Source organism: Fulmarus glacialis, unplaced genomic scaffold (assembly GCF_000690835.1).
Source record: "Fulmarus glacialis isolate BGI_N327 unplaced genomic scaffold, ASM69083v1 scaffold2692, whole genome shotgun sequence".
NCBI classification, from domain to species: Eukaryota; Metazoa; Chordata; class Aves; order Procellariiformes; family Procellariidae; genus Fulmarus; species Fulmarus glacialis.
In genome coordinates this window covers 56744-84076 of record NW_009195755.1, presented here as the reverse complement: position 1 = coordinate 84076, position 27333 = coordinate 56744, and the positions used below count along the sequence as shown (strand labels likewise).

General features: G+C 36.6%; 1 protein-coding gene across 1 annotated transcript; it reads right to left on the bottom strand.

The window, feature by feature from the left end:
• Window positions 1–1712: 1712 nt before the first annotated feature.
• On the bottom strand, window positions 1713–27333 carry LOC104084367 (formin-like; the record flags this gene model as incomplete). Its single annotated transcript, XM_009588176.1, has 3 exons — window positions 25942–27333; window positions 23742–23859; window positions 1713–1774 (listed from the first exon to the last, which is right to left on the bottom strand). Coding segments are annotated over exons 1-3 (1572 nt in total), but the record flags the coding sequence as incomplete, so codon positions are not given.

Genomic DNA, 27333 nt, shown 5'->3' with positions numbered 1-27333 from the left:
ATATATAAAAAATCCTGATATTTTATGGTGCTGAAAGTTACATCACAATTTCACTTTTCTGGAAACAACCCACTCACAATTTCCTTACTACTAAACAAGATAACATATAAACACAGTTAATCATTAAGACACGATGATATTTGAGGAAAACTCAAATATTCCAGATAAAAAATAATAATCTGATTTAAAAGAGAATGTTTATATCATTCAAATTTATGAGCAGCAAATAAATGAATCTACTTCTCCTCCAGTGTCTTTTAGATGTACTCTTATGGAGAAAAAAATGTGCAAGACGAATATTCTTTTAATGAAAGATGAAACTGGACAGATGTGCTATTTTTCATGGATGCCTGCCAGTACCCGTCTCCTCTGCCTCTACTGTTTCCAGGGTTGCTGGAGATGCGCAAACACATTTTTCTCTCTCACCGAGACTATGTATTCTCTGAAATACCCTCTCAAAATTAATAAATCCCCCTCGCATCCATCTACTCTTCTTGTGTGGGAGAGTTACACTATTCTTTGTACGGGTTATTATTAATAATATTTAGTGTACACGACTGTTGTATTTACTTCAGTGCTAGCTTGCATTTCCCTGTGCTGAATTTTAAGAGATGCTGCATACACCAGAGACTCTTTGCCTGTCCTGTCCACTCCACAAGCTGCTACACTCATTCGACCCCTGTCCACTCAAAGACCTCACTGAGCTTTCTCAACTTCATAGGTTTTACGTCCATTATGTCCTGGCCTTTGTGCAGTCACAAAGACATAAATACTCTGTGTAATACAAATACTGTACTTGTACTAGTCTGATGATTGCTATATGTGATCTGCCTAATGACGTGGTCAATGTATCAATATACTGGATTATCAGACTCTCTGTGTTAGTAAATTTGGTTTTTTCCATTCTATTTGCCTTAATGATGACAAAGAAAATACGGAATGTTTTATACTTGATGACTTGTATACTAACGATTTAGCATACGGACCTGTATTAGAACACAGTGCAGCTATGCTTAAGAATATATCACAGTTGGCAAGAAAAGGAAGATATTGTTAATTTTTCTTTAAACTAGGACTGCTCAACAAATTCACTTTAAGTTATACCGCCATTTAAGATCCTGCTTTTATGATAAAACCACTTGTAATATTTCACTTTGCTTAGCAGAGTCAATCATGCCAAGAGAAACTGAGTTCTAATATTAAACTTTGTTATTTCTGATTTTGACCATTAGACAGCTGGTCAAGTTCACACTTACAAAACCAGATATCAATAAAGAGTGTTCAATACAAAATTTCAGAGAGTCTCACAATGGAATTACCATACTTATTTTTCAGTCTAAAATTACAGAAAACTGTTTCTACAGAAGTACGTTTCACTGAAAAAGAGTAAGTAGTTAAATGCCAGTGCCTTAATATAATAAGCAAATGTAAAAGCACTGTACTGCTGAGTTAGAGGGAAAAATTTAAGAATACAATAATAAGCAAAACTACAAAGGGGAAACATGTAAAACTGCTTTTTGCCATCATATATGAGTGCATGTATGGATTTTAACCAGATTAATTTTAACTGAGTTGGCAGTCAACTGAAAACAACTTTTAGAAAGAAACAATTAAATTCTTAACATTTGATGGAAAGTATATGTTCGCACTACTTAAATTTGTAAAATGCACTAGAGTCAGGGAAAGGAAGAAAACTAATTACAAAACTATACCTTTAATGTTTCAATTTCTTCTTTGTGTTCCCTCTTTAAATGCAAAATGGCAGCTTGGTACTCTGTAAAAATAAAAAAAGCACACTCCATTAGAGTCAGAAAACAATGTCCCATCTTCAGCATAGTACCTTTCATACAACACCACCGGGTCCAGAATACAGACGTAGGCTCTCAAATAAAAGACCTTTTACAATGGTGATGGAAAAGAAAATTTGAACACAGTAATTAGCATTATCTTCTAAATCCACATGACCAGATTTTCCATGGTGTTTCTGAGAGCAGAGGATAAAGCAAAGAGGTCTTCCATGCTGAGAAAGGAAAATGGGGGGAAGATATGTCAGACTGAAATAACAAGAGGAAACTTTAGTTTTGCTTAGCTTTGCAGATAAATGTAGAGCTGATTGATAGGATATTATGACATACACATGCATGCACACACACATACCTAAATTCTAAAAGGACATGCATTAAATACAATGATTTAAACTGAACTGTAAACATACAATCACTATACACAGGAAAACTGGATAAAAGAGCAATCACAAATACAAATGAAAACCTAGAAAAGTACCCAACAGCAAGAGATGATACAAAGAATTCTTTGTCTTAATTCTGTCAGATGAAGATTAATTACAGGGTTTAAGTACCTTCACAGGGTACTAAATAGCTCTTCCATTTTGCAAGAATATATCAAAATCCAAAGGTATAACAAAATTGAAAGCATGAAACTTAAAGCCAGAGAAATTTAAATCAGCAATGGAAGAATGAGGAGGCTGGGCATTGATTACACAGGTTTAGTGATGGCTGTAATGTTAAGGTGTAGATTTACCAAAAGGACCTCTAGAACCTGGGTCTCATACTATGGCTTCCCTCAATCCATACCATGGCTACATTTGGCCAGACAAAGAAAGAGAAGACCTTTCATCACAGCTCTGTAATGATTTAAGAGAAGCTTGTCTTCTGTAAGACATTGGCCCAGAAGCTACAGCCCTCCTAAACAAGCAACTAGAGTTCATTCTTAGACCATCAAAGCCCCACTTCTATCTGCTTCCAAATCAAAATTCATCCAAAAGTGTATTTCCTGTTCCCTGGCTTGGCTTCTGCTTCCTCGACTAAAAAAGGAATCAAATCCTAATTTAAACAAAGATTGAAAATAGTCCAAAGCCTTTAAATTTTACTGTCAATGTTCTCTAACACTAAGGGGTTTGTATGGTCCCTAGAACAGTAGAACGAATAAAACAGCATTAGAACATCAAAGCATAGACCAAAGCACCAGATCAGTAAAATATTCCAGTGCTTAGGTGCTTTTTTCTTTTTTTCTTTTTTCTCTTGAGAGCATATGGAGGAAAGAGGAAAGGAAAGATAACCTGGTCATCAGCCTGAAATTTGTATGACCTGGAAGCTTTTAATGCAAAGCTATTTTTTTTTCAAACACAGGTGAAGCTGTATGCAAGCAGCTGAATTGATACACAAAATCAAAAGGAAAAGGGATTGATATTTTACAAGACACAAAATAAAAAACTTGGGTGATTCCAACTAGTAGTAGTATCTATCTAAACCCCTCCTTCCTCTCTTAACGGGCCTCTGCTTAAGAGCTTTCCAGCACAGGAAAATTGCCTGACTGCTCTGCTGGAATCACAACCGGTTAGGTCTACAGACTTTTAGATTTTCTGCTGTTAATTCCTTTGACTGGTTGATATTCCCTCTGGACACAGGCTCTGCTTATCCATTCACCTAAACAGAACTTAAGAAAACAGCTGCCTCAGGTCCCCAGAAAAAGTCGTGACCCTTTTGGCACCTCAGCTGGTTAAGCACTCCCTCAGTTTGCAGGGCATGAACGTTAGGAACATCCTAACTTGAAGTTTAGCTCTTTAAGGTCACATGATAACTGAAGCAAACAACAGGCTTTGAAAATGCTGCTAACAACCAGTTCTTAGTTTGGCTAATAGAAGGATACAGAACTACAGATCTATCTTAACGAAAGATCTACTTTCTATATGGGATTGCCCAGTGCTTAACATTCTTTGGGATTTGGGTAAGAGAGTCATAGTTCACATATGCTGACATAGACCTGCACCAGCACCAAAAGCAGATTTTTCACCATGTCTACCCACCCCCAACCCTATGTTGTTATTTTCTTATCTTGGCACAAATGTTTGTGCAGCCAGAGAGTGAGGGAAGAACCCCCATGGATGAAACCTAACACAGCATAAAAAGTTTAAGAATTTTAAAAAAATTAAGTATATGTCATTTTTGTGACAGACATTTTGCAAGATACCATCATTTTAAGTTATTTAAGTTGGCATGTGTTTTTCATTACCTCTCCTAGCTGAAAGTTCCGAAATAAGTTCTAGAGATTGCTTTGTTTAGTCTCTGTTCTAAAGCAGAGGTAAAATAGAGAGTAGCAATTCTTTTATGGTTTACTTATTCCTTAGAAATATGCTTAGAAAGTACTAGATTATAAGAATTAATAAACCTAATTAATTACTTAAAACACTGCTACTGCATAAAAGCAAGTGTATCATATATTGATATACTATAACATATTTAATAGATTGTCTACTATGCAATAAGCTGACATTCTACAGCATAAGCTTCTTTTGTTTATTTCTACCACTATATTACTTTTTTAACTAGAAGAAACTATTGGAAAGAAGCTGACACTCGGCAAAGTACCTTTTAAACCCTTCTCAAGCAAACATTTATTTTTGTGTGTAAGATATTATAATGAAAAAGAAATCACATCACAATTATAGTTTTGTATAATACAAAGTAACTCATGTCCATTCCTTTCATATTTTTTGTGAAGTCACCTTAATTTGGTATAATTCTACATGGATAGTTAACATCCCAAGAAAATACCCTGCACACAGAGATAGCAATCTGAATCATTAAAACACTGACGAATTTGACTAGAAAGAATAATCGCATCCATATAATTCCAAATATCAGTTTCTAAACATACCGGCAACAGAATAATAAAGTTTAGTTATGCAATGGTGTTGGGATACTGCTTAGAATGGTAAAATCACAACAGCAAAGTAAACAATAATGACATGTTAAGGGAAGGAACTGTACTGCGAACAAAATATAGGTCAGGCTTTATAAACTACTGAGTTCTTAAATTCCATTTAAATCACAAAACAGATTCATCTAGACTACAGGAACAATCCCGAAATACCGTAAACTCTAAATTGTCAGTGAGTGATTTGTCTGGGTTACAAATGACTATGCCAGAGTTTAAGAAATCTGATAGGGCTCTGTGTGTAGCCAGCCTGATTCTCGCATAATCATTGTAACTCATCCAGCCTTATTAGTTAAGACACACGAACATATGTGGATAGTTCTCAGAGCCAGCTGAAATGTAAGGTTGCAACTGAACTGTATGACCTCCCACTTCCTGGTGCTGCAGTACCTTAAGGACCTTCAAGACCGACATGGAAATAAAGCTTCTAATCACAGAACCACAGAACGGCTGAGGTTGGAAGGGACCTCCGGAGGTCATCTGGTCCCATCCCCACCCGCCCCCCGGAGCTGGTTGCCCAGGACCACGTCCAGACAGCTTTTGAATGCTCCCACGAATCTCCATCTTCCTCATCCTCTCTGGGCAACTGAGCCAGTGCTCAGTCACCCTCACAGTGAGAAAGTGTTTCCTGATGTTTAGCTGGACCCTTCTGTGTTTCAGTGTGTGCTCACACTGGTCCTGTCACTGGGCACCACTGAAAAGAGCCTGGCTCCCTCTTCTTTACACCCTACTACATCGATCCCAGCTGATCTTCTGTCACAAGGTAACTCTTTACCGTATTCCATGCCAGCACACCCCCTACTTTGTGTAATGTCAGGGGGGTTGTATTTTCCAAGGTTTTAAAGTCTTTCATTACGCTGGATAACAGAAGGCTGACTGTACAAACATCCTGTTGTACTTGCCCGGTCTCCAAACAGCCTGCCGGGAAGACAGCGGCTGTAGGGCATAAATAAGTTAGCTATCCCTAGTGCAGATATTACTCTGAAGGGCTTTTGGAACAAACAAATCAGATACAAATCAGATGGCAAGTGCTCCTATCCTGAAAAACGACCACAAGCAAATTAGGATTTCATTACTGAGAAAACAATTTAAAATGCTAGTCCTTTCCATAAGGCAAACAAGCAAAAAAGTAAAAAACCGCACTGTATAGATTCAGCTCCAACCAGCCCTAACTCTTAATTTTCATTTACTACTTCTAATTTACTACTTTTTCCTTTGTTTTGAGAGGGTTCCATCCCAAGTTTAATAAATGATGGAATTTGTTGCCTATTCAGGCATACTCTTTACTTATGCAACTTGATGCTTCCTTCAGTCAATAAATATAACCCACTGCAGCTAAAGCAAACTTTCATAAAACTGGATGTTTTTTCTAAGATAGTGAGATAAAGCAGATATACATTATAAAGTCTTAAATAAATACAAATATTTGTTACATCTGCTGGTAGTTAGCAATGTATTTTAAAATACCAGGTTAGTGAAAAATGTTTCACTAAAATACCTTTTTAAAAGTAACATGAAAGTTGGCAAAGTACACGGGAAGCTGGATAGAGGCCTTGGTGAAAACTAAAAGATATACAGTGACATAACAGTGCAAGGTTTCCCTTTTCTATGTTGTTGGTGGAAAAATAATTCAGTTAGTAATTGTAAAAAAAAAAATCTCCTTACTGTAAAACTTAAATTTCCGTTTACTCCCATGTTTTGCTGTAGTTGGTAGATAAGACAGGTATCCAATGCAGTCTTGCTAATCATATGGATTTATCAGATAGGCCAAAACTCTACTTGGACCTCATTATCATGAGAACGATAATGATGACAAAATGATCCTTCCCTCCGCCACCACTACCACTTTTCTGCACTTTCATCTTTTACATTCATACTTTCTGCTTCTTGGACTTGCCATACTTATTTTGCATCCAATGCGCAACTTACTTACACAACATTAAACCGCGAAGATCCTCTCTTCACATAGAAGCAGGACAAAGAGATGCCTGTGGTCTAGATCAAATCACTTTTCCAAGTTCTGAGTTCTATCCAGATCACTGTCAGGGGAATAGTTATTACCTAATGAAGGTACCCGGGAGTTATCCAGTCAATCAGATTTTACAGAAAAGCTGCACTAAGGCATAGTAGGGGAAAAATAGCTACATAAATAAAAGAAAATACCTAGTTTGGGAAGATAAGCTCATTGTAGACCATTAAAGCAAAAGAATGCTGGAAAAAGGAGCTGAGGTTCTTAGCAGAAACTGATTCAGTTTCCAGATGACACTCCAAAGTGCAGTGAATTAAGCAAAAATACTTTACTTTGAGATTACCCATGTCACATATTCCTAATTCACAGACATTTGGGGGCACAATGCAAGGTCTATTTTTGTTCCTATTTCTACAGGTAGTTTACCTGAAGAGGTAAACTGAGAACTGCCACAGTGCAAAGCGGTGCAACTGTGAAATAAAAATCATTCAGTTTCATAGTGAAAAAAAATTATATCTCTGTTGAGACAAGCCAAAAGCCTATTTTGCCTAGTATCCTGTCTCAGTAGCCAAAAAGCAAGTGACATGTAAAAAATTAAAAACCGGCAAAAAAGTAGTAGTACTTTTCCAGTACACTCTTCCAGCAACTGATTTGCAGTTCAGGAACTTTCTAAACCAGAGAAGTTGTTCGTATATTTAATAGTTTGCAAGTGGATTCCTCTTCCATGAATGTGCATTGCTGATTTTAAAACTCCTGCAAGCAGACAACGTCCTGCAGCAAAAAATGAACTGCACATTAGGTAAAGACCTTTTTGTTTATTTTGAATCTGCAGCTATTAGGTTCATTTGATGCCTCCAATTCCTGTGCTGGAACAAACAGTGAACAACTGTTCACCCTTTACCCATTTGCTGTTATGATTTTAAAGATCTCCATCATATGCCCCCTTGACTGATTCTTCTCCGGTTGAAACAATGTTAGTCTACATAGGCTTTCCTCATATGGAACATGTTCCATATTGTTGATCAAAGTTGCCATCCTCCCCTGAACCTTTTACAGTTCTACCGTACCCTCTTTGAGTTGACAAAGATACAGTTTCCCATGAAATTCAAAATGTGGACATTTATACAACAGCATTATGATGATCTAGAAGATTTTATCTTTTATTTCTTTCCTACTACTTGCTATCACTTCAGTTGCTTTTTGATCACTACCGAGCACTGAGCTGACATTTCCCAAGATCTATTTTAACATCAAGGTCTTGTTTTTAAAGAGTAATGATCAGATCAGAGTTCATTATTCTCTATATGTATTTAGGATTTTTTTCCTCAAGTGCACATCTTAATAGAGCTACATTTTGGATTTCCTTTGCCATTCTATTGCATAGTCCCTCAATCTTAGATTTTTTTTTTTACCTTTTTTTTTTTCAATTCTCAGGAAAAAATTTTGCATTCTGATGAGAGAATGCTAAATTTGCATTCAGGTCTTATCTTCACCACTCTTACTAACCTCACATCAGCTGCAAGCTTCTCCTTCTGAAGTCTCACTTTTCCAGTTCATTTATGAATACGTGCAGAGTGTAGAGTTGCAGAGTGTTTGCACCCTCAGCAAGTTTGCTGACGACACAAAACTGGGAGCAGTGGCTCATAAGCTGGAGGGTCGTGCTGCTATTCAGAGGGGCCTCGACAAGCTGGAGAAATGGGCTGACATGAACCTCAGGAAGTTCAACAAGGGGAAATGCAAAATGGAGGAACAACCCCAGGCACCAGGACATGCTGGGGGCTAACTGGGTGGAAAGCAGCTTTGCAGAAAAGGAACTGGGGGACACCAAGTTGAACGTGAGCCAGCAATGTGCCCTTGCAGCAAAGGCTAACAGTGTCCTGGCTGTGTTAGGAGGAGTCTTGCCAGCAGGTTGAGGGACGTGATCCTTCTTCTCTGGTGAGGGGCACTGGTGAGGCCACACCTGGAGTGCTGTGTCCAGTTCTGGGCTCCCCAGTACAAGAGCTGGAGCTTTTTTAAATCTAGATCCGTATACGCGTTCCAATATTCACTGTATATTAAATGGTATCTCTTGTAAAATCATAATTGTCCTTTTTTTGTATTGTTTGTTTGAAACACTATTCTCTACTATAGATAAATATAATTATGATTAAAACAAGAAAATTTGGAATCATTTCCATAATGAGTAAATACATTATACATTCCAGTGACAAGGAAATAGATCTCTGATTTCTTGAAAATCTGAAGGAGATCGAGAAAATGTAAAATCAGCCACTTCCACTCGGTGGCAGTTTTGTACTCCATTAATAACCTTTTTCTTTTTTTTTCTGAAGTCAAACTATAATTCACCAATTTATGGATATAGATATACTGTTCTTTTATTCTGGATGTCAACTTGTTATCATCTCATTAGTTTTTCATCTAGATTTTTATTTTAATACAGTTTTTTGTCTTATATTTTTCCTAATGATTAGCTTGTTAAATTTTATTTGACAGTAACATATACATTTGGAATTTCCTTGTTCAACTGAATGTTTTTAGAAGGTGCTTGGGGAAAAAACCCCCACAATTTCTGGAATGATCAACTAGACTAATGTCATGATCCTGTTCTGCCACCCATAGATACAGTCAATATTAGAAAGTATCATAACTTTACTTCTAGTCATACTATATTTGGTTCTGCCTACAGACAACTGCAGGAAAAATTAATTATAATTAGTATTTTATCTGATTTGAAACAAATATTTTAGCATTGAACATTGCAAAGACAGAACCAGTGCAAATCCGATAACATTCTTCCTTAGCTAACTTCCAGATTTGGTATCAGTCTGCTTCATGCTTTTAGAGTATGTTGGCCATATGGATCATATAAAGATAACATTGACTAAAAAGATAACAGTACATCAGGAAAAGGAATCTGGATCTAAAAGCAAGGATTTTTTAAATAATATTTTCTTTATCGTAAGGTACTACAACATTTGAAATGCTCCAGTTAAAGCATGGAATTAATATCTACAACGAAGTAATGGGTTGCAAGAAGGAAATGAGACTGTGTTTTAACTAAATACCCACTGCAAGAGGAAGCAACTCTGCATCCTGTAATTGCATCAAACATAGTATGTAAACAGATAAGGAGTTATTGTGGAAGCACAATGGAAAAGCTGAAGAAGCAAAACCAAACAATTAAAAATGGGTGAGTAATTAAGATGGACAAGAGGCGAACAAAGGGCTTAAAATGCTCTAAGAAGGCAGAAACGGAATTCATTATAGAATCACAGACATCAACTGTGTGAAAACAACAGAGTATCATGTATTGTGAAACAGTGGACAAATGCCTACAAACATTTATACATGACATCTGCTGGAGCAGAGTGTACAAATACACTAACAAACATTAGGGGTGTACAGGTACGACAGCAGAAGGTTTTATTCACATTTTCTTGAATAGCAATTTAAAAACAAAAGTACCTGGAACCCAAAAAGTTGTCAGATACCAAAACTTACATATGGGGAAAAAGGGAAGGCAATAGAGAAAGGTTGCTTATCCTGATGTAAGTGATACAAAAAGCACATACTTTTTAATAGTTATTGTATTTTATAACTATGATTTTTAAACTTTAACACAGAATAATCTGAAACAAAGGAAGACGTTTTCGATATATTGGACTAATATTCACAGCACTGTGTTTTCTAAAATTTTGGCCCTCAAAGCTAATCTTGCAAATAAAATGTATAATATGGGACTGCTCAGATCTACCCTTAATAATCATAAAAACCAAGTATCTGAAATAGCAGCATATTCTAGTATTATTAGGCCCTTGATATCTGAATATGAATGAGTCCATCAGTATTTACTGCCCCAACTGTTCAGCTTTTCCATTTATCCTGACCTTCTAGGACAAACACTGTCTCCAGGCAATATACCCGTAACTTCTGCGGGCCTGTTTGGGTCTATGGTTTCTACAGAGAAAGTTGAGCTAGGATATCGAGGTGTTACGGATATTGAATGAAGGGTTTAGTTGGAGCTGGCTTCTTTAGAAGACACAGAATTCCCAAATAATTACACCTCTAATCTTTTTAGTTACAAATTCAGAAGACCTTCAAAATCTGAACCGTATCTCTGTATGATCAGTAAATATTGTTTACTGCGTTCAAGAAGTTGCGAGGGCCAGAATTCCTTCACCTCAGAACCCCAGCTTTTAGGGTAGAGATGAGTGGTAGGATTTTCTTTTTCTGTTCCATGAACAATTTTAAGATGTTGTCTACTTATTTGTTTCATTGGAAAGGAGGGAAAAAAAAATGAGATTTTTATGGATGGGCAAACATAATAGCTTGCTCATTTGCCTAGTCTCCAAGCAGGCAGTAAATCACATGAGTGGCCTGTAACTCTAAATACCTAAGTGTTTCTAGGACCTCCACACCACCACCAGAGTCCTCTACGATGCGGCCTACTTCAAGTAAGGGAAATGGAAAATGCTAGCAACTGAATTGTCAGGGAGAGATGAGTCTGTTAGACCACACTCTTCAGAAGTCCACTTAGTAACAGTTTATATAGACAACATAACTTTCCTATGCTAAGGTCATTGATGGTATGTGCAGGGAAAATCTAACAAATTCCAATATAAGTTGCTTTAAATAATGCAAAAATGTCTGAACACTGTCTTATTTCCTAAGAAGTATTCATGCAGCTGTAATGAACATGAGTGGACTTTCATTATGAAACTTCAAAGGAATAGGACAGGGCTTCAAAGTCCTTTGGATTTATTTCTTCTAATATGATGTCCACTTGCGTCATCATCTAAATGGTATTTCATGGTAGAATTAAGGACTAACTTGTTCTTCAGTGATATAATGCATCAAGAGTTTATCCTGGTCATAAGGTTTGTTTATAAGTCTTGTAAAATAATCACATCGAATATTCACCAACATCATCTTGTATTCCTAACTCAACTACAAAAAAGGATCAAAAAAAAAAAAAAAAAGGAAACAAATCTTAATCCTTAGAAAGTTTTAACTCAGCAGATTGCTATACTGTAATTGTTTGAAAAGCGTGAGAACAGGAAACTGCTTAATGAATAAACAAATAATGATCATCCATAGACAGTATAATGACAGTTTCTTAACTTACGGAAATAAAGGAGAAGACAGGCTAGAGATACAGAGGCAATATATTACACTAAAAGGAGGACTCAAAAAGAACTTCTTGTTCTTCAGAAAGGGTGTTTTAATCACTAGGGAGTTGGTATTTCCTCATTTGAGAATGTCTTTAGGAAGCTTTTATTCAAATATTTATTTTACCAAAAAAGGCAACAGACCAAAATTTCAGAGTACTTCATGTACATTATGGATTATATAAACTCAGTATCAAATAAAGCAGCACATTTAGAAAAAGTACACAGGTTCACCACCTTCATGACACCAGAATGAAATTAGTCAGTCTTCATCTAAAATACCACAAAACCCCCCTGCTATCTCAGCTGTCACAGAAGGACCATCCAGAAGATGTTGCTTTCTCTTATTTCCACATACACAGAAAAATATAAATGCTTTGAAACACGCCTTATTCAGTTATGTCAGTTACTTCAGCAAGCAATTGCAGAAGTGACAAGTCATTGTAGAAAAAGAGGAATACTATCAGAAAATCCTCTTTTAAAATAAACTGAGTTCCAACTCATCTTCAGTTAGTTATCACGCACTTGATAATAACCCGATAATTCGAAAGAGCTGCTTAAAAGGAGTTTCCGCGTCATGAGAGTTTGTACAAAATAAGTTCCTCAAGCTTCATTTGAAATCCAACAATGGCCAGGGCTCTGTGTGTCTTGCTCTTGGTGGGATACAAAACTGAGCAAGAAAATGCAGAAAGACACAGCAGGGGCTGTATCTGAAATAAACTTCCATAAATCAGGTTAATATCGTTCATTCCCTTTCTTAAAGCACAATTAAATCTCCTTTTCCTTCAAAGGACTTCCCTATAGATTCATTGCTAATGGCGTTATCAGTCAGTATCTAATTAGCCCTCACACAGTTTTCAATGGGATTTTATTGTATTTCTTCGGCAGTGTTAAATGTGCTCCTGTTTTGAATAAGGACCAGTGTGTGTCCAAATACATCAAGGTTATGGAAAAGCAAAAAACTATCATCCCTTTAATCCTTCCAAACTGACTAGTGCTAAACTAGTAAACAGGGCAAATTTAGTTCTTGTACAAAAAGCTTCAGTTCCCATTTTTTATACGCAATATTTATTCAGATCACTAAAAGTATGCTGCTACAATATTTCTCATCATTTATTAATTCACTTCACCTTGTCTTTTTACTTAAATTCATCTGTTACCTCAGTTTTATATAAGATACACCTCACAATGGAGGACCATAGCCCACCAACTCAGAAAGAACTTTTCCAGCTCAATTTTCACTACACCTACAGTCTTTGCTTCAAAGATTTTTAGAATAAGCACTGCCAGATTATAACAAACCCAATTATTAGGCATATTAGATTATCTCTAAAATAGGTTACATTTACCTGGAGTTTGCTCACAGACAAGAGAAATGAGGGGGGGAAAAAAAAGAAGAAGAAGAAGAAGAAGAAGAAGAAGAAGAGAAAGTAATACACCAGTTCTCAATTGTGATGTTCTTCTGATCAGACTTCAAATCTTAACTTTGCAAAATTTCACACTCAGCATTGTGGCACGGATCTGGAAGTCAAAGAAATCAACCTAAGTTCCACTCACTTTAGTGGGATGGCGGCCACTGAAACTGAAGTAACGTAAGCTAGAATTCTGAAAACAGTTCCTTATCTATATTACAGAACATCTGTAGTCTTTATTAAATTTCTAGTCCTAAACAGTGGAGGTACTGCAGACTGTGCCTTTACCATTTTTATTCCATCAAGGAAAGGTAGATGCTGCCTTTACAGTAACAAAAGAGACCAAAGACTAGACACAGACGGACAACATTACACTGTTCCACCCACCTGGTGGTCCCTCCTTGTAAAGCTTTAGGTGAGCTAGAGAAAAAAGCATAAGTAAGATTGTATTTAAGCTTCACACAGGGAATTTATATTTTTACAAACATTAAATATGTATCCTAGCAGAGAGTCTGGCAGACTCCGTGCTTTTTATTCATTACTACAAACATATACCTCAGTCAGTATTTTCAGCTCCCATTTATATAATTTTGTCTTGCAAAAAATTATCAACTGTTTATGAATTGCTTAATTTCTTAAGTGTTCCTAGATATTAGCACTGTCCATCAAATCAAATCAAAATCAAATAGCAAGTATTTAAATAAATTTCTCCCATGTAAAAAATCCCATGGACATTCCTTAGTTAACCATAGGCCACATATAATAACACTTACTATGAAAACAAACTTGCAAATACCTCTATAAAGCTCTCAGCTCGATATATACACAGAATTGCATATCACACACTGTAGAATGATTAAATAATTTATTTTATTCATTCCTCAAGATTTTCAATTGGAAATAACAATGGTACTCCCTTATTACTGCTTGGTAAGGCAAGGAGAGCAATGCAGATCAGAAAGCTTAGCCTCTTCTGACAGATTCACTCCATACAATCTGATTAGAAGACACAAGTTTGGGGTCGGAACACTTTCAATAATTCCTTGGTTTGATTTTTAAGTTGTTTCTAAAACATGCACTTTTTAAAAAAAAAGATAGACTGTGCAATGTATGACATATACCACCGGGTGGTAGAAATAAAGCATATAAGATATTACTAATGATTAGTAAAGTATGAGGCATGCTTCACTGTTTTGCAAAGAAAATAAACACTATAGCATGCATGTTTTTCCTTAATCCTAGAAAACCAAACATTAAATAAAATCTGGATGTTTTGGACAACCTATGTAATTTATGCAAATGCTTAACGTTCAGTTGTATAATCACACAGAAATTATCTGAACACAGAGCAGCAATAACGTTTACAAATATACACAATAAATGCTCATGTAAATCTGTGTCATGATACTGAGCAAGCTGCACTGTTCATCACCATTTCTAAAAGAAAAGGTACAAGCATTCACTGGTAAATCTGGTGACCTGAATATTTAACCTACAACTTCGGGAATACTGGATACAGTGGGTCACAATGTTTCGAAAGGCAATTTTCATTCTCCAAAACTGTTGCAAAAAGCAAGTATACACACTCAAATATTATTCAGTGTTATTCTATTTGTGTTCAAAACTGTGCTGTGCAAAAATTACCTTTTCTTCTTTGATAATAAAACAACTTACCTACTTGAATAATTTTAAATAAAATCTTATATGAAAACCTTTCCCACAGAAATCTCCATAACTCACATTTCAAATAGATGAGTTATTCCTTAAACTTCACATAAGCAATTTAGGAACCTTCTCTGCCATGATCTCAAAACTTCCAGTGTAAAGTAGAAGCTTTGAAGATAAATGACCTATATAGCACTTCTGGTCAGTACATTCATTTTGGTAAAAAATCTTACTTATTAAACTCAGTATGTGGAAATATCCAAAATAACGTTAACACAATTTAGAAGTAATTAGAGAACAAAAGCTGGAAAACTTGAGTGCAATCTACCTCTCTTGAGATGTACCACACCCTGTAGCATAAAGGAAATCATTAACTTTTAACTGAGCTGATTCATTATATTTCAGAATAGTGAGGGTTTCTTAATCTTTTCTCCCTCCTTGGTAACCCTTGGTCCCATCATTTTCAATATTCCCTTTTACTATAGTTTCCTCCTCCATTATTTCCCCACGTAGTTTTCCCCTTTAACCACCAGGTGTCAGAAGGGAATCTACTCACCACAGCTCCACCTTTTTTATTATTTATATATTTCTTTTTACAGGCACATTGATGCGACTTTCCAGGCTTTTTCAGGCTACAGTCCTAAAATGCAGCAAATGTTCAGGCTTTTCTCCCCATAAACATAGTTCTGAGCAACTTTCAAAACATGTTATTTGTTCAGTCTTGGAATGGTGTTTTTCACACAGAAGAAGTAACACTGGGAGAAATACAGACATTGAAGCGCTACATGAATGCAACATTTTAAGTAGGCAAATTGTGGCTTACACATTTTTTACAAGATGATTGGTCAGTGAAAGGTTAGGTTTATAAAAAGCTGACAGACAGACTTCCTTAAACTTTCTGCACACCAGTTTAAACAAGTTTTGCATTTAAGTATCGTTTTAGAACTAGGAAATTAAAATTTATTTGTGCTTAAAGAAATTCTTAGAATTACCTATTTTTTAGGGATAGGGGATTGGCTAAAGCAATATTGAATGTAGTTTTGACACATTATTCTAATCCTACTTCCCTCACACCGTTCCATCTATTCCTATTTGTCGTCCTTTCTTTAATTCCCATTGAACCTGAACTCTTTTACAGCCCCATAATTCAGTACATATAAGGATGTCAATTCCGCAGACTAGGAAATGAGCAGACATCCTTCACTTCAACTTAATTTTTTTTTTAGACTTTTAAGGGAAGGAAGAACCCTACAAGCCTAAAATTTCAATTATTTTCAGCACCTTAAAGATTCTGGTACAGTGAAAATATGGAAGATGTCAGGAAGGGAGACAGATGGAGAGGGACATGTGGAGAATAAACAGTCCTAAACAAGCCAATAGGCCAGTATCTAAATACTGTCTGGATATTGAGATAATACAGAAGATATAAGAGTTAACTTCTTACTACAGAAAATGAAGTAACAACACTCATTGAATTCCCTGGGAACAACAGAATGATACCCACAGAAAAGCAGCCTCCTGAAGGAAAAGCCAGCAACCCCTTGATTCTCTGTCATGGAAATGAAGAAAATAGTTCTTACTCCTTCTGACTGCAAAGCAGTATAAAGCACGATTCAGAAGCAGTCACCTGAGTAACTTATCTACTTAATCGTTCCTGTCACAGGTGAGGTTACAGCTAGAGTTCACTTGCCTGATAGCAGAAATGAACAGTTTCGCTTGTCATTTTCACCCTCCAAGGAGGGCAACATTAGAGGTACTGCTGCTGGGGGCAGTCAACATGATTTCCTTCTCAATACACGTCCCACTTCATATTTACAAAACTGATCTGTTACAGGATCACATTCACCAATGCAATATGGTAAACAAATAACATCTTATCAGCAAACATGAGGAACAAATTTATTACTGAATTTCTTTGATGAGTTACAGACTCTATCTACTTCATCTAGCACAAATTTAAAATACAAAGCACTTATTCTAGATCTGTAACACCTTCGCAATCACTGTATGCTACATATAGTTAGCATACGTTGAGAACGCATGTATACTATACATGCAGTATAAGTGTATATTTGTTCAAATGTGGGTGGGTATGTGGGTGACTGTAGGCACACCACATATCCACACACATAGGCACATCGCTTCCCCAATATATTCTCAGCAATTCTCAAGTTTAGAACTGTTGACAAACTTAAAACATGGATATATACAAAACTAAGAAATGTACAATAAATAGGGTTGGGTTTTTTACAGATAAAAGTACATGTCTGTGCCATAGCAGAGGGCGCAAACTTGGCAGGGATGATACCAAATTTAACTAAAAATAAACCCAAAAAGCAGTTCTAAATCCAGGTGCAAATTTTCAGAAAGCGTCAGGGTGTTCAGACTCAGGGTTTCATTTAGACTAGTATCTAAATCTCTCATCTTCAAATGCTGGGCCAAACAGAACTTCAGATCACATGAACAGTGAGACTGGAGAACAGGAAAGTGAATTCAATAAAACTCAGAGGCATTTCTGTTATACAAAGGGCCTCATATATTTTGAAATAGAACCATGGAAATAAAATACAAAGTCATTCTTCTTGTGCTGTACACAATTGCTCTTTCACTGTCTTTCAATTATACAACAAGAATCATCTCGTAAAACCCTGTGACCGTTTTGGGCCTTTGCAACATCACATTGGTAGGACCCGTAGTGGTGCCTACGTTTCAAAATAAAAACTACAGTAAAAGAAATCATTCACAGAACTTGCCTTCATTATATTCAGATAATAGATTAATCTTCTCACTAGGAAAAATGTAGTTTAAAAATCAAGTTTCTACTTTGATGGACCAAAACTGTCCTGTATGTGAATTCTTAAGCACACTGGTATTTATGGCTACACAGATTATGCATCCAGATATGGCTTTGTATGCTGTAAAACATGTCCTTGTCAGGCATCTGCTGCAATAGATGCATCCAGACTCAAAAACAATAGGTCTCCTAAAATTACTACATTTCTATAGACAGTATGCATAATGGAAATAAAGCAGGGATTTTTACTGAAAAAGTGGAGCATAACTCTTCTTCCCCCTCACCTTGTAATAATATAATCCTCAGTGTATAGGAAGGCATGAACATGTTGCCACACGGCCTTAGGCATAGTTACCATACTGTAAGTGTTACTTTTTTACAGATTTAAGTTTAGGAAGTCACTATTCTTTTCCATTCTGCATCTCTATATAATGCTAATAGCCTATAAACAGAAAAGGAATTGAATTTTTCTTGAAAAATAGGTCAGGATTCTCATCCCAACTTTACTGATGGGTAAACTGAAGCTTGGAAAGGTCTCACAACTTTCCTGAAGTCATTCCAGAAGGTAGCAAAAGGGCTGGAAATGGAACACAAGCATCTTAACAACAAATCTTCAGCATTAATAGGTGCCTATCTTTTTGTTCCTATCTCAAGAGGCACAGTATGAATGACAGCATCAGCTGAGGTGGGGAAAGAAAAGCAAAGGAAGTTTCTGTTGCTTGCTTGTTTTTGAGGGTTTTTTTAATATTTAATATTTAATAAAGTAAATCTTAGCAGACAGGGCTGCAAGATATCTGGAAAAGTGGCTGCTGCATTGATCAGCACATGCACAGTCCATTTGTCTGAGACTGTAGAGATTTCCGAGCAGCCTTATGCCCAATACTTTCTAAATCCATAAAATTATAACTTTAGTTGGCATAAGTAAGGGGAGAAAATGTCATTGTTACTCTAGAGGAATGTAATATGGCTACAACAATCTGGATTGTAATAAAAAACTCACCTTCTCAGTAACAAGCTAGTGTATTTGTCAGAATATAAAACACTGACATAACATGGCCAAATACGCCTGTCATGCTCAACAATAAATGCAATAAAATGTAGTAAAATAATTTACAAAACCTTATGCAGCCCACCTGCACTCTGAGGTCACATCAAATTGATCAGTGACCATTAAATCACAAAAACACTATCTTCAACCAATGCATAATATCCTGCTTGCTGTAGTCCAGCTTTATCTAATTCATTACAATAACATTTATAATAGAATCCCAGAACTAAACCCCAAATACCACACTGAAATCAAATAAACTGAAGTTACTAAAAAAATGTCAATTTTTTTATTTTAAGATGAAACCAACTTTTAGCAGCCACTGTTACAACAACTTCTTTCAGGACACTAACAACACCAAGCATTATGTCTTTTTTAGAGACAAACACAAATTGTTGAAGGCCACAAAGGAAGTTTATGTTAAAGAAAGATAAGAAATCATGTTCTTATCTCTCATCTTTTTGTTCAGACCATTATGCCTCTCTTTCTCTCACATAAGCTGGTTACTCTCTGCATTTACATCATGACCATAAAGTGATTTTCTTGCTGGGAACCCAGAGCATAGGGGACCAAGGCTTTAATATATTTGAGACTTGGCAATAAACCTCTGCCATTATTTTGTATTTCATTTGCCATTTACTTAGACATTTTTTGTTTAATAAGAGCTTTCTCAGTTACCTCCTGATTTTTTTATTTACCCTGAAAATTGTGCTTACAGCATCACAGACTATTGTTATAGAAATTGTGGCACCATAGAGACAGCATTACCTCACTGCAGATTTAAGGATGATGAATAGACAGACTGTGGTAGAACAGGGGTTTTTAATGTTAAATAGAGACATTTGAATTAACAAGAAAACATGTAATGAAAAAAAGCACTAAATAGATTCATGTTTCAACTTTTTTTTTCAGGAATGTCAAATACTTCTCTCATCACTTTTTAAATTTCTGTTTTGCTTAAGCAAAAGACTCTCTGTTTTATATAAGAGAACTATTTTGATCCTAATGGCTAAAAATGCATTTTTAACAGGAATCACAGGATCTGTGTATCTATACGACCTTAATGTGGAAACTGTTCTTCAAACATAAGTAGTTTTACGAGCAGCAGAACTCACGACTAAACTCCTCTTCTTGGACATGAGAGGCTGCAAGTGCTGATCTAGTCATATGCAGCAGCTGAGACATTCATTACATGTGGATTCTACGTGATCTAGTATCACAAATGAGTTTGCTCAGTATAGACATGAATTTGTCTCCTTTACCTGGCTAGATATTTTCACCATATGTAATAGCTGACACATCTACCCTTCTATCAAATTTAATGCTTAAAAAATGGGAGAAATCTCTCCAAGAATTATGGAGGAAAAAGAAAAAGAAACTTTTAATGAAAACAGAAGAACAGAACTTTAGGACCAGAGAAATATGCACAGAAATGTCTTTGATTACACGGGAAAGATTTCCATGGAATAAACCTGTAACTATAAATTAAAATACCCTTTTTCTAGTCTTCCAGGATATAAATGGTGTAATGTACTACAGACTTTCTGGACTTCAGCTATTTTAGACTGACACACTTCAAAGAAGTTCCAGTTTCTCTAGAGAACCATGTAAGCAGCTTGTGCTAATTACAGAGAGCCAGTTGACAACACAGTCACTTGCTCTATGGAAACAGAGGAATTAAAGGATTAAGAAAACATAAGATACGCCAAAATATCATAATATCATCCTTTTAATTCAAAATTTACAACTCAAGATTCGGATGTTGGGGGTGACAATACTATGACTACACAAGATGTTACCAAAGGCATGAAAAAAACCTGTTGCAGAGTTATATTTGTTCACTAACTTCTTTCACTTCTAATATTCCTAACAGGCCTCGTCAGCCTCACACGTGTTCCTTGTTATGTCCATTTGCTTTTCAGTTGTTTCCCACACAACAAGCCAGACTACGAGCCTCAGGAGGGAGTCAGCAGCTCCTCCAAGCTGCTCTGAGTCACTGTGATGTCTGCTGCGTAGGACAAATTAAGCCTGAATTTCTTGCTTCCACTAGGCAGCAAGAACAATGAGGAAAAACATGGCAAGGAGGTGAGAAAAGATCAAAAAGTCAGGAATCCTCTCCCTCAATATTCCTACCTTCCTGTCATAGCTGCCATAGTGCATGGTGACGAAGGAATAAATCAAAGACATTGCAGAACTGTGAGAAAGATTACAGTATTCCAACTTTCAAATTTTCAGTGTTACTTTAAATACTAATTTCTCATGATGAATGAAAAAATCTATGCTACCTCATAAAATAAGTGCATATTTTTGTACCCTGTTAGCAGTACAAAGACTTATGTCCACAGATTTATCCTTGTGACAGATGTATTTCGTTTAAACCTAAAATAAAGCTGCGCTAAATGAATACTTACCTAATAATTCAACCTATTATTATTGTTTGTATGAAACTCTTAATCACAGAAATTAAAACACTAACATAAATCATTGACTGAAAGTTAAAACAAGTCACTTCAGCATTTTTTATGTTACAGATAATCATCTATTAGGAACATCAGTGGAGGAAGTCTGGAATTGCAAACATCCCTGCCACACACAAATTTTGAACTCTGAATTCTGAATTAAAGAATTGTTCATTTGATCTTAGCTGTCAGGATGAGACACTGACATTTCTTACACTGGGGTAAGAAATAGGGTTTCAGGTTGAGACTGGCTGAGACCAGTCAGTCTAATGGTAATCATTAATCTGCTTTACATCATATTTTTAAGAAGCCCACTTTGTGGACAAGAAGTTCCTAAGGTACTGGTGGCTGGGAGGGAATTTTGGATGGGAAGGGGCATGAGGGGAAATGCCAGTATACACATGCATTTTGAAGGTACCAACCACTGTCAGAGAGAAGATACTGAGTTTAGAAGTAATGCTGTATTGCCACTTTCATAGTCATTAAAAAACCCACAAACTCCGCCCCCCAGCAATAAGACCAACATTGAATACAAACTCTGTTTTTTTTAATTATATCACCACTGCTCATGAACAGTACCTCCCTTCACTTGCAGGAGACTGCATAAATTCATTCCTGCGCATAGTGCTTTAAAACAGTCACCCTAGTACACAGAAAAGCAGATGCAACTGATCCATCATATGCAACTTAAAACTGCTTGCAGTCCTTGCTGCCACAACTGCTTTCTGGGCATCCATGAGTAGCTGAAAGAAACACAAACCTGCTAATCACCGAGGTACACCTATAACTCTACCGCACTCTCAACATATGTTGCAAATATAGTCTTTGCCTATTTCCTTTAAAAGCAGTGCTTCTGTCTCATCCCAGCTGAATCACCAGCAGTTTGTTTTTATTCAAATCCCTCTCTCTGCCAGACACTGGAGTGACTAATGAACTGCAGAATCTGGTCTGTATAAAAATTTGACTTAGCAAACTAACCATCAGCATGTTGATGACACTGCCACCCAAAATATCACAGTAACAAAAGAGTAACAATTTACATGGGCTCTAAGCCAGTCTGTCCTTCCTATTCGAACTTCAGGAAAGCGTGACCTAATTTCTCTAGAAGTAGTAGAACCTGGAGCTTTTGTTAATACAGTTTCCTTTCCTTTATTTCAGCATATGTTTTTGCCACAGATGATTACGGTCATTAGGAGAAAAAATATTTATTTGGGTAAAATTAAATACAGCAAGCATATAGCCTATAATAAGAATCTAGGAGTAATAGAAAGAGCCTGTAGCACTCCTTGTCAACAGCTGAATACCTGTCCTGGTCACCTAGTGACAGACTCCCACACCTCAGACCGATCAGATGCACTGTGAATTAAATTCTGTCTGTATTAGAACCATGTTGTTCCTGTCAAAACCAAGTCTTCTGAATCTTCCAGCAACCTTTACGTTTCCAGTATCATGCCCACTTTACAAAAAAGGAAGATTAAGGCAGAGAAAACTGATGAAAGAGAGAGAAAAAAGTAATACACTTAACAATACAAAGCAGTAGATCCACTATTCCTATTTATTCTTTGTCATATACAAGGCCAAATGGATATCCACTGGAACTGGAAAGAACCATACAGCATTACTCTGTACAATTTCTCACAGCAAGGTAGTATTAAAGCTTGTTTTTTAATTCCAGCTAATCCATTCTAGGTGGTATTTTCTAAAATCTCCAGGTACATGAAGAACAGATGGTCTACGGTGTTTCATTTCGATATTTCAGACAATTGCACAGTTTATGACTAATTTCTGAGTAACAAGAACTTCCTGGTTTATATTTAAGAATACAAATTTGAAACAGAGGTGCGGTGGCTACAAAAATCACTTTTTCCCTTGTAAATATGTTATGTAACTATTTATCTAAATATCAAAAAAATAAGAAATAGTTTTCTGTGGAAAGCTTATTGATAACTAGTTAGCATTGTGCTTCACACATACCCTCTCATACATTTGTATAGGACAATATACGTGGCTAGCTATAAAAGTGATCTGAGTGGATATGAGTATTCCTCTCTTTATACACAAGTTGCAATAATGGTATTCATTGCTTTTATTCTGGACACTACCTGAAGAAAATCTACAGCCAGACTAGAGTCTGGCAGGTCACTGTCCCCCGTATTCTAAGGCAGTGGAAAAGGCAGTCAGGTTTCCATTCGTTCACTATTCTGTCGCTCATTTGAACAGAATCCCGTTAGAAATGGATAATCTAATTTACCAAAACCCCCACTTCTTTCCTCATGAATTTGTACAGGCAAGCATTTAGATTTCAACACAGATTTAGCCATTTACATTTAAAAATCAGATGCTTAACAAGTAGCGTTGAACATGATCCAAAACATAAGGTCTGTTTTTCCAGATAAGAAAATACTGTGACTTATCACCATCTCTGCATTAAACAAGATTAAAAATGTCAGAAACTACTTTCTCCAAATGCTTCACCTCTTTTGTTTTACCTGCTTCTGTGTACTTTAATCCTACTTTTACTTCTTCATGCTTTGCTTTTGGTGGTGGCCAGACAGTCTGGAGTCTCCCTGGAGTCTTGTCATCTTGCTCTGAGGGACTCAGGTCAGGCTGTTAAAATTCAGCAAGAAAAAATTAAAGTCTGCAGTATCAATTGATTCTAAAACCACAACCGCAATGCTCAGCTCTACATGTATATTCCAGAATGGCTATCTACCTCATTCTACCAATTGAAACAGTGCTCAGTTGGTTGGACGGGATACAAAGATATCAGTGTAGAAAAATAATTTTGAGGAGGAAAATAACATAATGCATGTGACATACAATGATTTGTTGAAACTGTTCACATCAGTGTGGAAAGCTGTCTATCCTTTGGTGAACCACGGAGGTGGTCAAGAATACTAGGGTTTTTTCCTGTATCTTTTCTTCAGAGCAAGAAGACCCATCTGTGCTCCTCTTACAAGTAAACGTTAGTGGGATTCACCTAAGACATCATTTGACAATATAATTTTCCGGAAGCAGAGCTAGTTTGTGAAATTCCTGCCCCACCCCCAGCAGCTTGCTCAGTCTACATACCAGGTAATACTGCCACATCAAAGTGCTGCTGCAGCTGTTAATGGGACTCCACTGTCAACTGGAGTGCTAAAATAACCCTTTAAATGGGGGGAAAAAAACCACTAAACAAGCATTCTTTTAGAGGTTTACGTTTGGTTTTTTTTTTTTTACATCTCTAACACTTCTGTAATCTGATTTACAACATGCTATTTCGAGTAATTGCATAGACATAACCGCAGCAACAGCAAGACCCTGTATGAAAGCGGCCCCATAAATGGCCCACGTGAGCAAGGAAAAAGGAAAGGCAAGACCCTTTTACTCTGGCTTTGCCCTGAGAAAATGTACATTTGTACTAGATCGGACGTTAAGCAGACATTTATACAAGCCACTCCTGCTGACTCCTGTGCTTCCTCCCTCACCGTGTGTGATGACAGCTTCCCAAATAGGTTTGCTGTGAGCCACACAAACGCTTACGCCAGCACAGCGCAGGGAATGGTGTAAGCAGGAAGGAGCAAGCCAGGAATGGGAAGGGCACACGCAGACTGCAATTGCTCTACATGCCACGGCCAACAAGTACCTCTTTTCTCCTCCCCATAGGTAATTTACTATAAACTGGTATTATAGGTCTACCCAGGTGTCAGTCAAGATTTTTTAAAAGTTTTAAATTTTAAGTAAAAATAAAAATTTGTAAGAGAGTACAATCAACACAGCAAATTAACTTAGGTAGCTTCAGGCTTAGGTCCAATCCTGCAAATTTAATCATTCAGACAATTCCCCTTTTAGCCAACAAGAACAATCTTCTGAACTGATTATATATGCCAAAGATGTAGCTGCAAGAATTTTGGGTTGGGGGGTTACTCATTTAATTAAAAGAGTTCAAATCACAAATTCATTTATCGTTATGGTTCTATGAAAACTTAGCATAGATTTTTTTTCATTTCTTAAAAATATACTAACTAAATCTCCATATGCCTGAGAATATTAACCTTGCAAATGCTGATATTAATCCATAACTTGAGTCGTCTAATTGGAATCACTAAGTTATACTCGGATAAGGTTAAATGCTTATCAATATTTGCAAAGCCAGATATATGCATGTAAATAAGAAAAAAATTACTTTAAATTCTATGTCTTGGACAAACTGAGTTGAAAATCATCCATAACTTCTTGTATCAGCTCTTATCATAGAATTATTCCCAAAGGTAAAGTAAAATATTACTTTTAAAAATAAAAAAAAAAAACAATGAAAGAAAACAGAGTGAGATTGAGAAACTATTAAATAATACTACAGTAAATATTTGCAGCACCAAACAGATTTAAAGTCATACTTAACATATGGGCAACTGTTTTGTAGAGATCTTTTAAAATCAGAAACTGATTTTTAAGTTCTCACTTCTAATTGAAATGCTGTGACTATTACCAGTTCTCACTGGATTCTGCTACAACTGCAGGTGATTAAGAATTTTGACAAATTAGCCCCAAGATTTCTTCAGTTGGGAATCCAAAATTTGAGATTGCCAAAAGAAGAGGACAATTCTGACATTTTGACCTTAAGTCCCCACCAAAAATTTTTAAACAAGAAATTATTTTTTATCTGTCTACTTCCAGATCTTAGGAAGAAAAAGTAATTCAACCTACAGATTTGTCTGATGGTCCATCCCCAGGTTTTGATTTTGACCTTTCAAATACAGCTTTCAAAGCATCTTTTTCATTTCTCATTTTACGTTTTATGGCTTCCAGCTCTGAAGTATCTGCAGTTGTTTCTTTTTTGGGAGGCCGAGTGAATAAAGCTTTAAAGACGTCCAGTGCAGATTCAGCTGGGCTTGATTTTATTTCCTCAGAGGGAAAACATGGTTCTGTTTTGCCAGAGGCTTTGTTGTCTTGAGCTTCATCACTGTCTTCGGTCTCACCAGATCCCTCACCAGAGTCCTCGGTTCTATCTTCATTCTTGGAGACGTCTATGTTTAACAAGTGCGAGAGTTGTTCCAGGAAAGTAGGACTTGCTTTAGGTTCAGCTGATTTTTTTTTAGTGGTCAAACCTGATGTAATACTGGATTTCTTAACAGGCTGTCGTAACTTAAGCAGAGCTAAATCATTCTCCCTTGGTTTAATTTCTGTAATAGTTTCCCCATCCTCTGTGGTTAGTCCCTTTTTCCTCACACGTAGTCCACTAAAGAAAGCGGGCAGCTGGAAAGTCTTTTCAGTCAGTGCTGGTTTTTGGAGCGACGTATTATCAGCTGAAGGTCTTTGTTCTTCATCTGGAAGTTCTTGAGGGCATTCCCCTGTAGCAAACAAGCGGCTGAACTGCTCATCCATTAACATTTTGTCTTTTCCATTGGAGTCATGCTCCAGAACACCATCCAGCTCTTTTGGGAGCTGCTTAGAAATTGGTGGGTGTAACTCAATGTCATCTGGATCCACAGTGTCATCACTGTTGCTGTGCCCTTCTGATTCTGACTCTTCCCTATTTTGATTGTTATTGTCCAAAGCCTCGGCAGACAAAGCAGCATTATTTAGCCCAGATCCACTTGTATTGTTTTCATCGGTGTCTAGGTCCTTACTCTCTGTGTCCGATTCTGTATCACTTGTTGTATGAACCAAAGTACCTTGTACGAGAATAGCATCCTTGTCATCATTGTCAGATTCAGACAAAGAAGTCTGTACAAACCTTAAATGGTGAAGAAGTAATTCATTTTGTTCAGCTAACTCCAGTTCCAGGTCAGTTTGCCTGCCAGACATCGGGTCAGGTTGGCCACTGGTACTACTCATGCCGTGCTGATTTTCTGAGTCGTCATTACAATCATTATCATTCCTCTCATGCCAGGTGTTAGCATGAGTATTTATATCGGTGTGCAAAGGTTGAAATGCCTTAAGCACTGTTTCTTCTTTGGAAGCTGTAGATTCAAATTTAGTTGTAAATCCAAAAAGCGTTTTCACAGAAAATGTAGTGAAAAGATCAGGTTCGCTTTCTGCTGTATTCTCCAGGTCTGAAAGCTCACTACAACCAGGCACCGCATTTTCTTCTTCCAT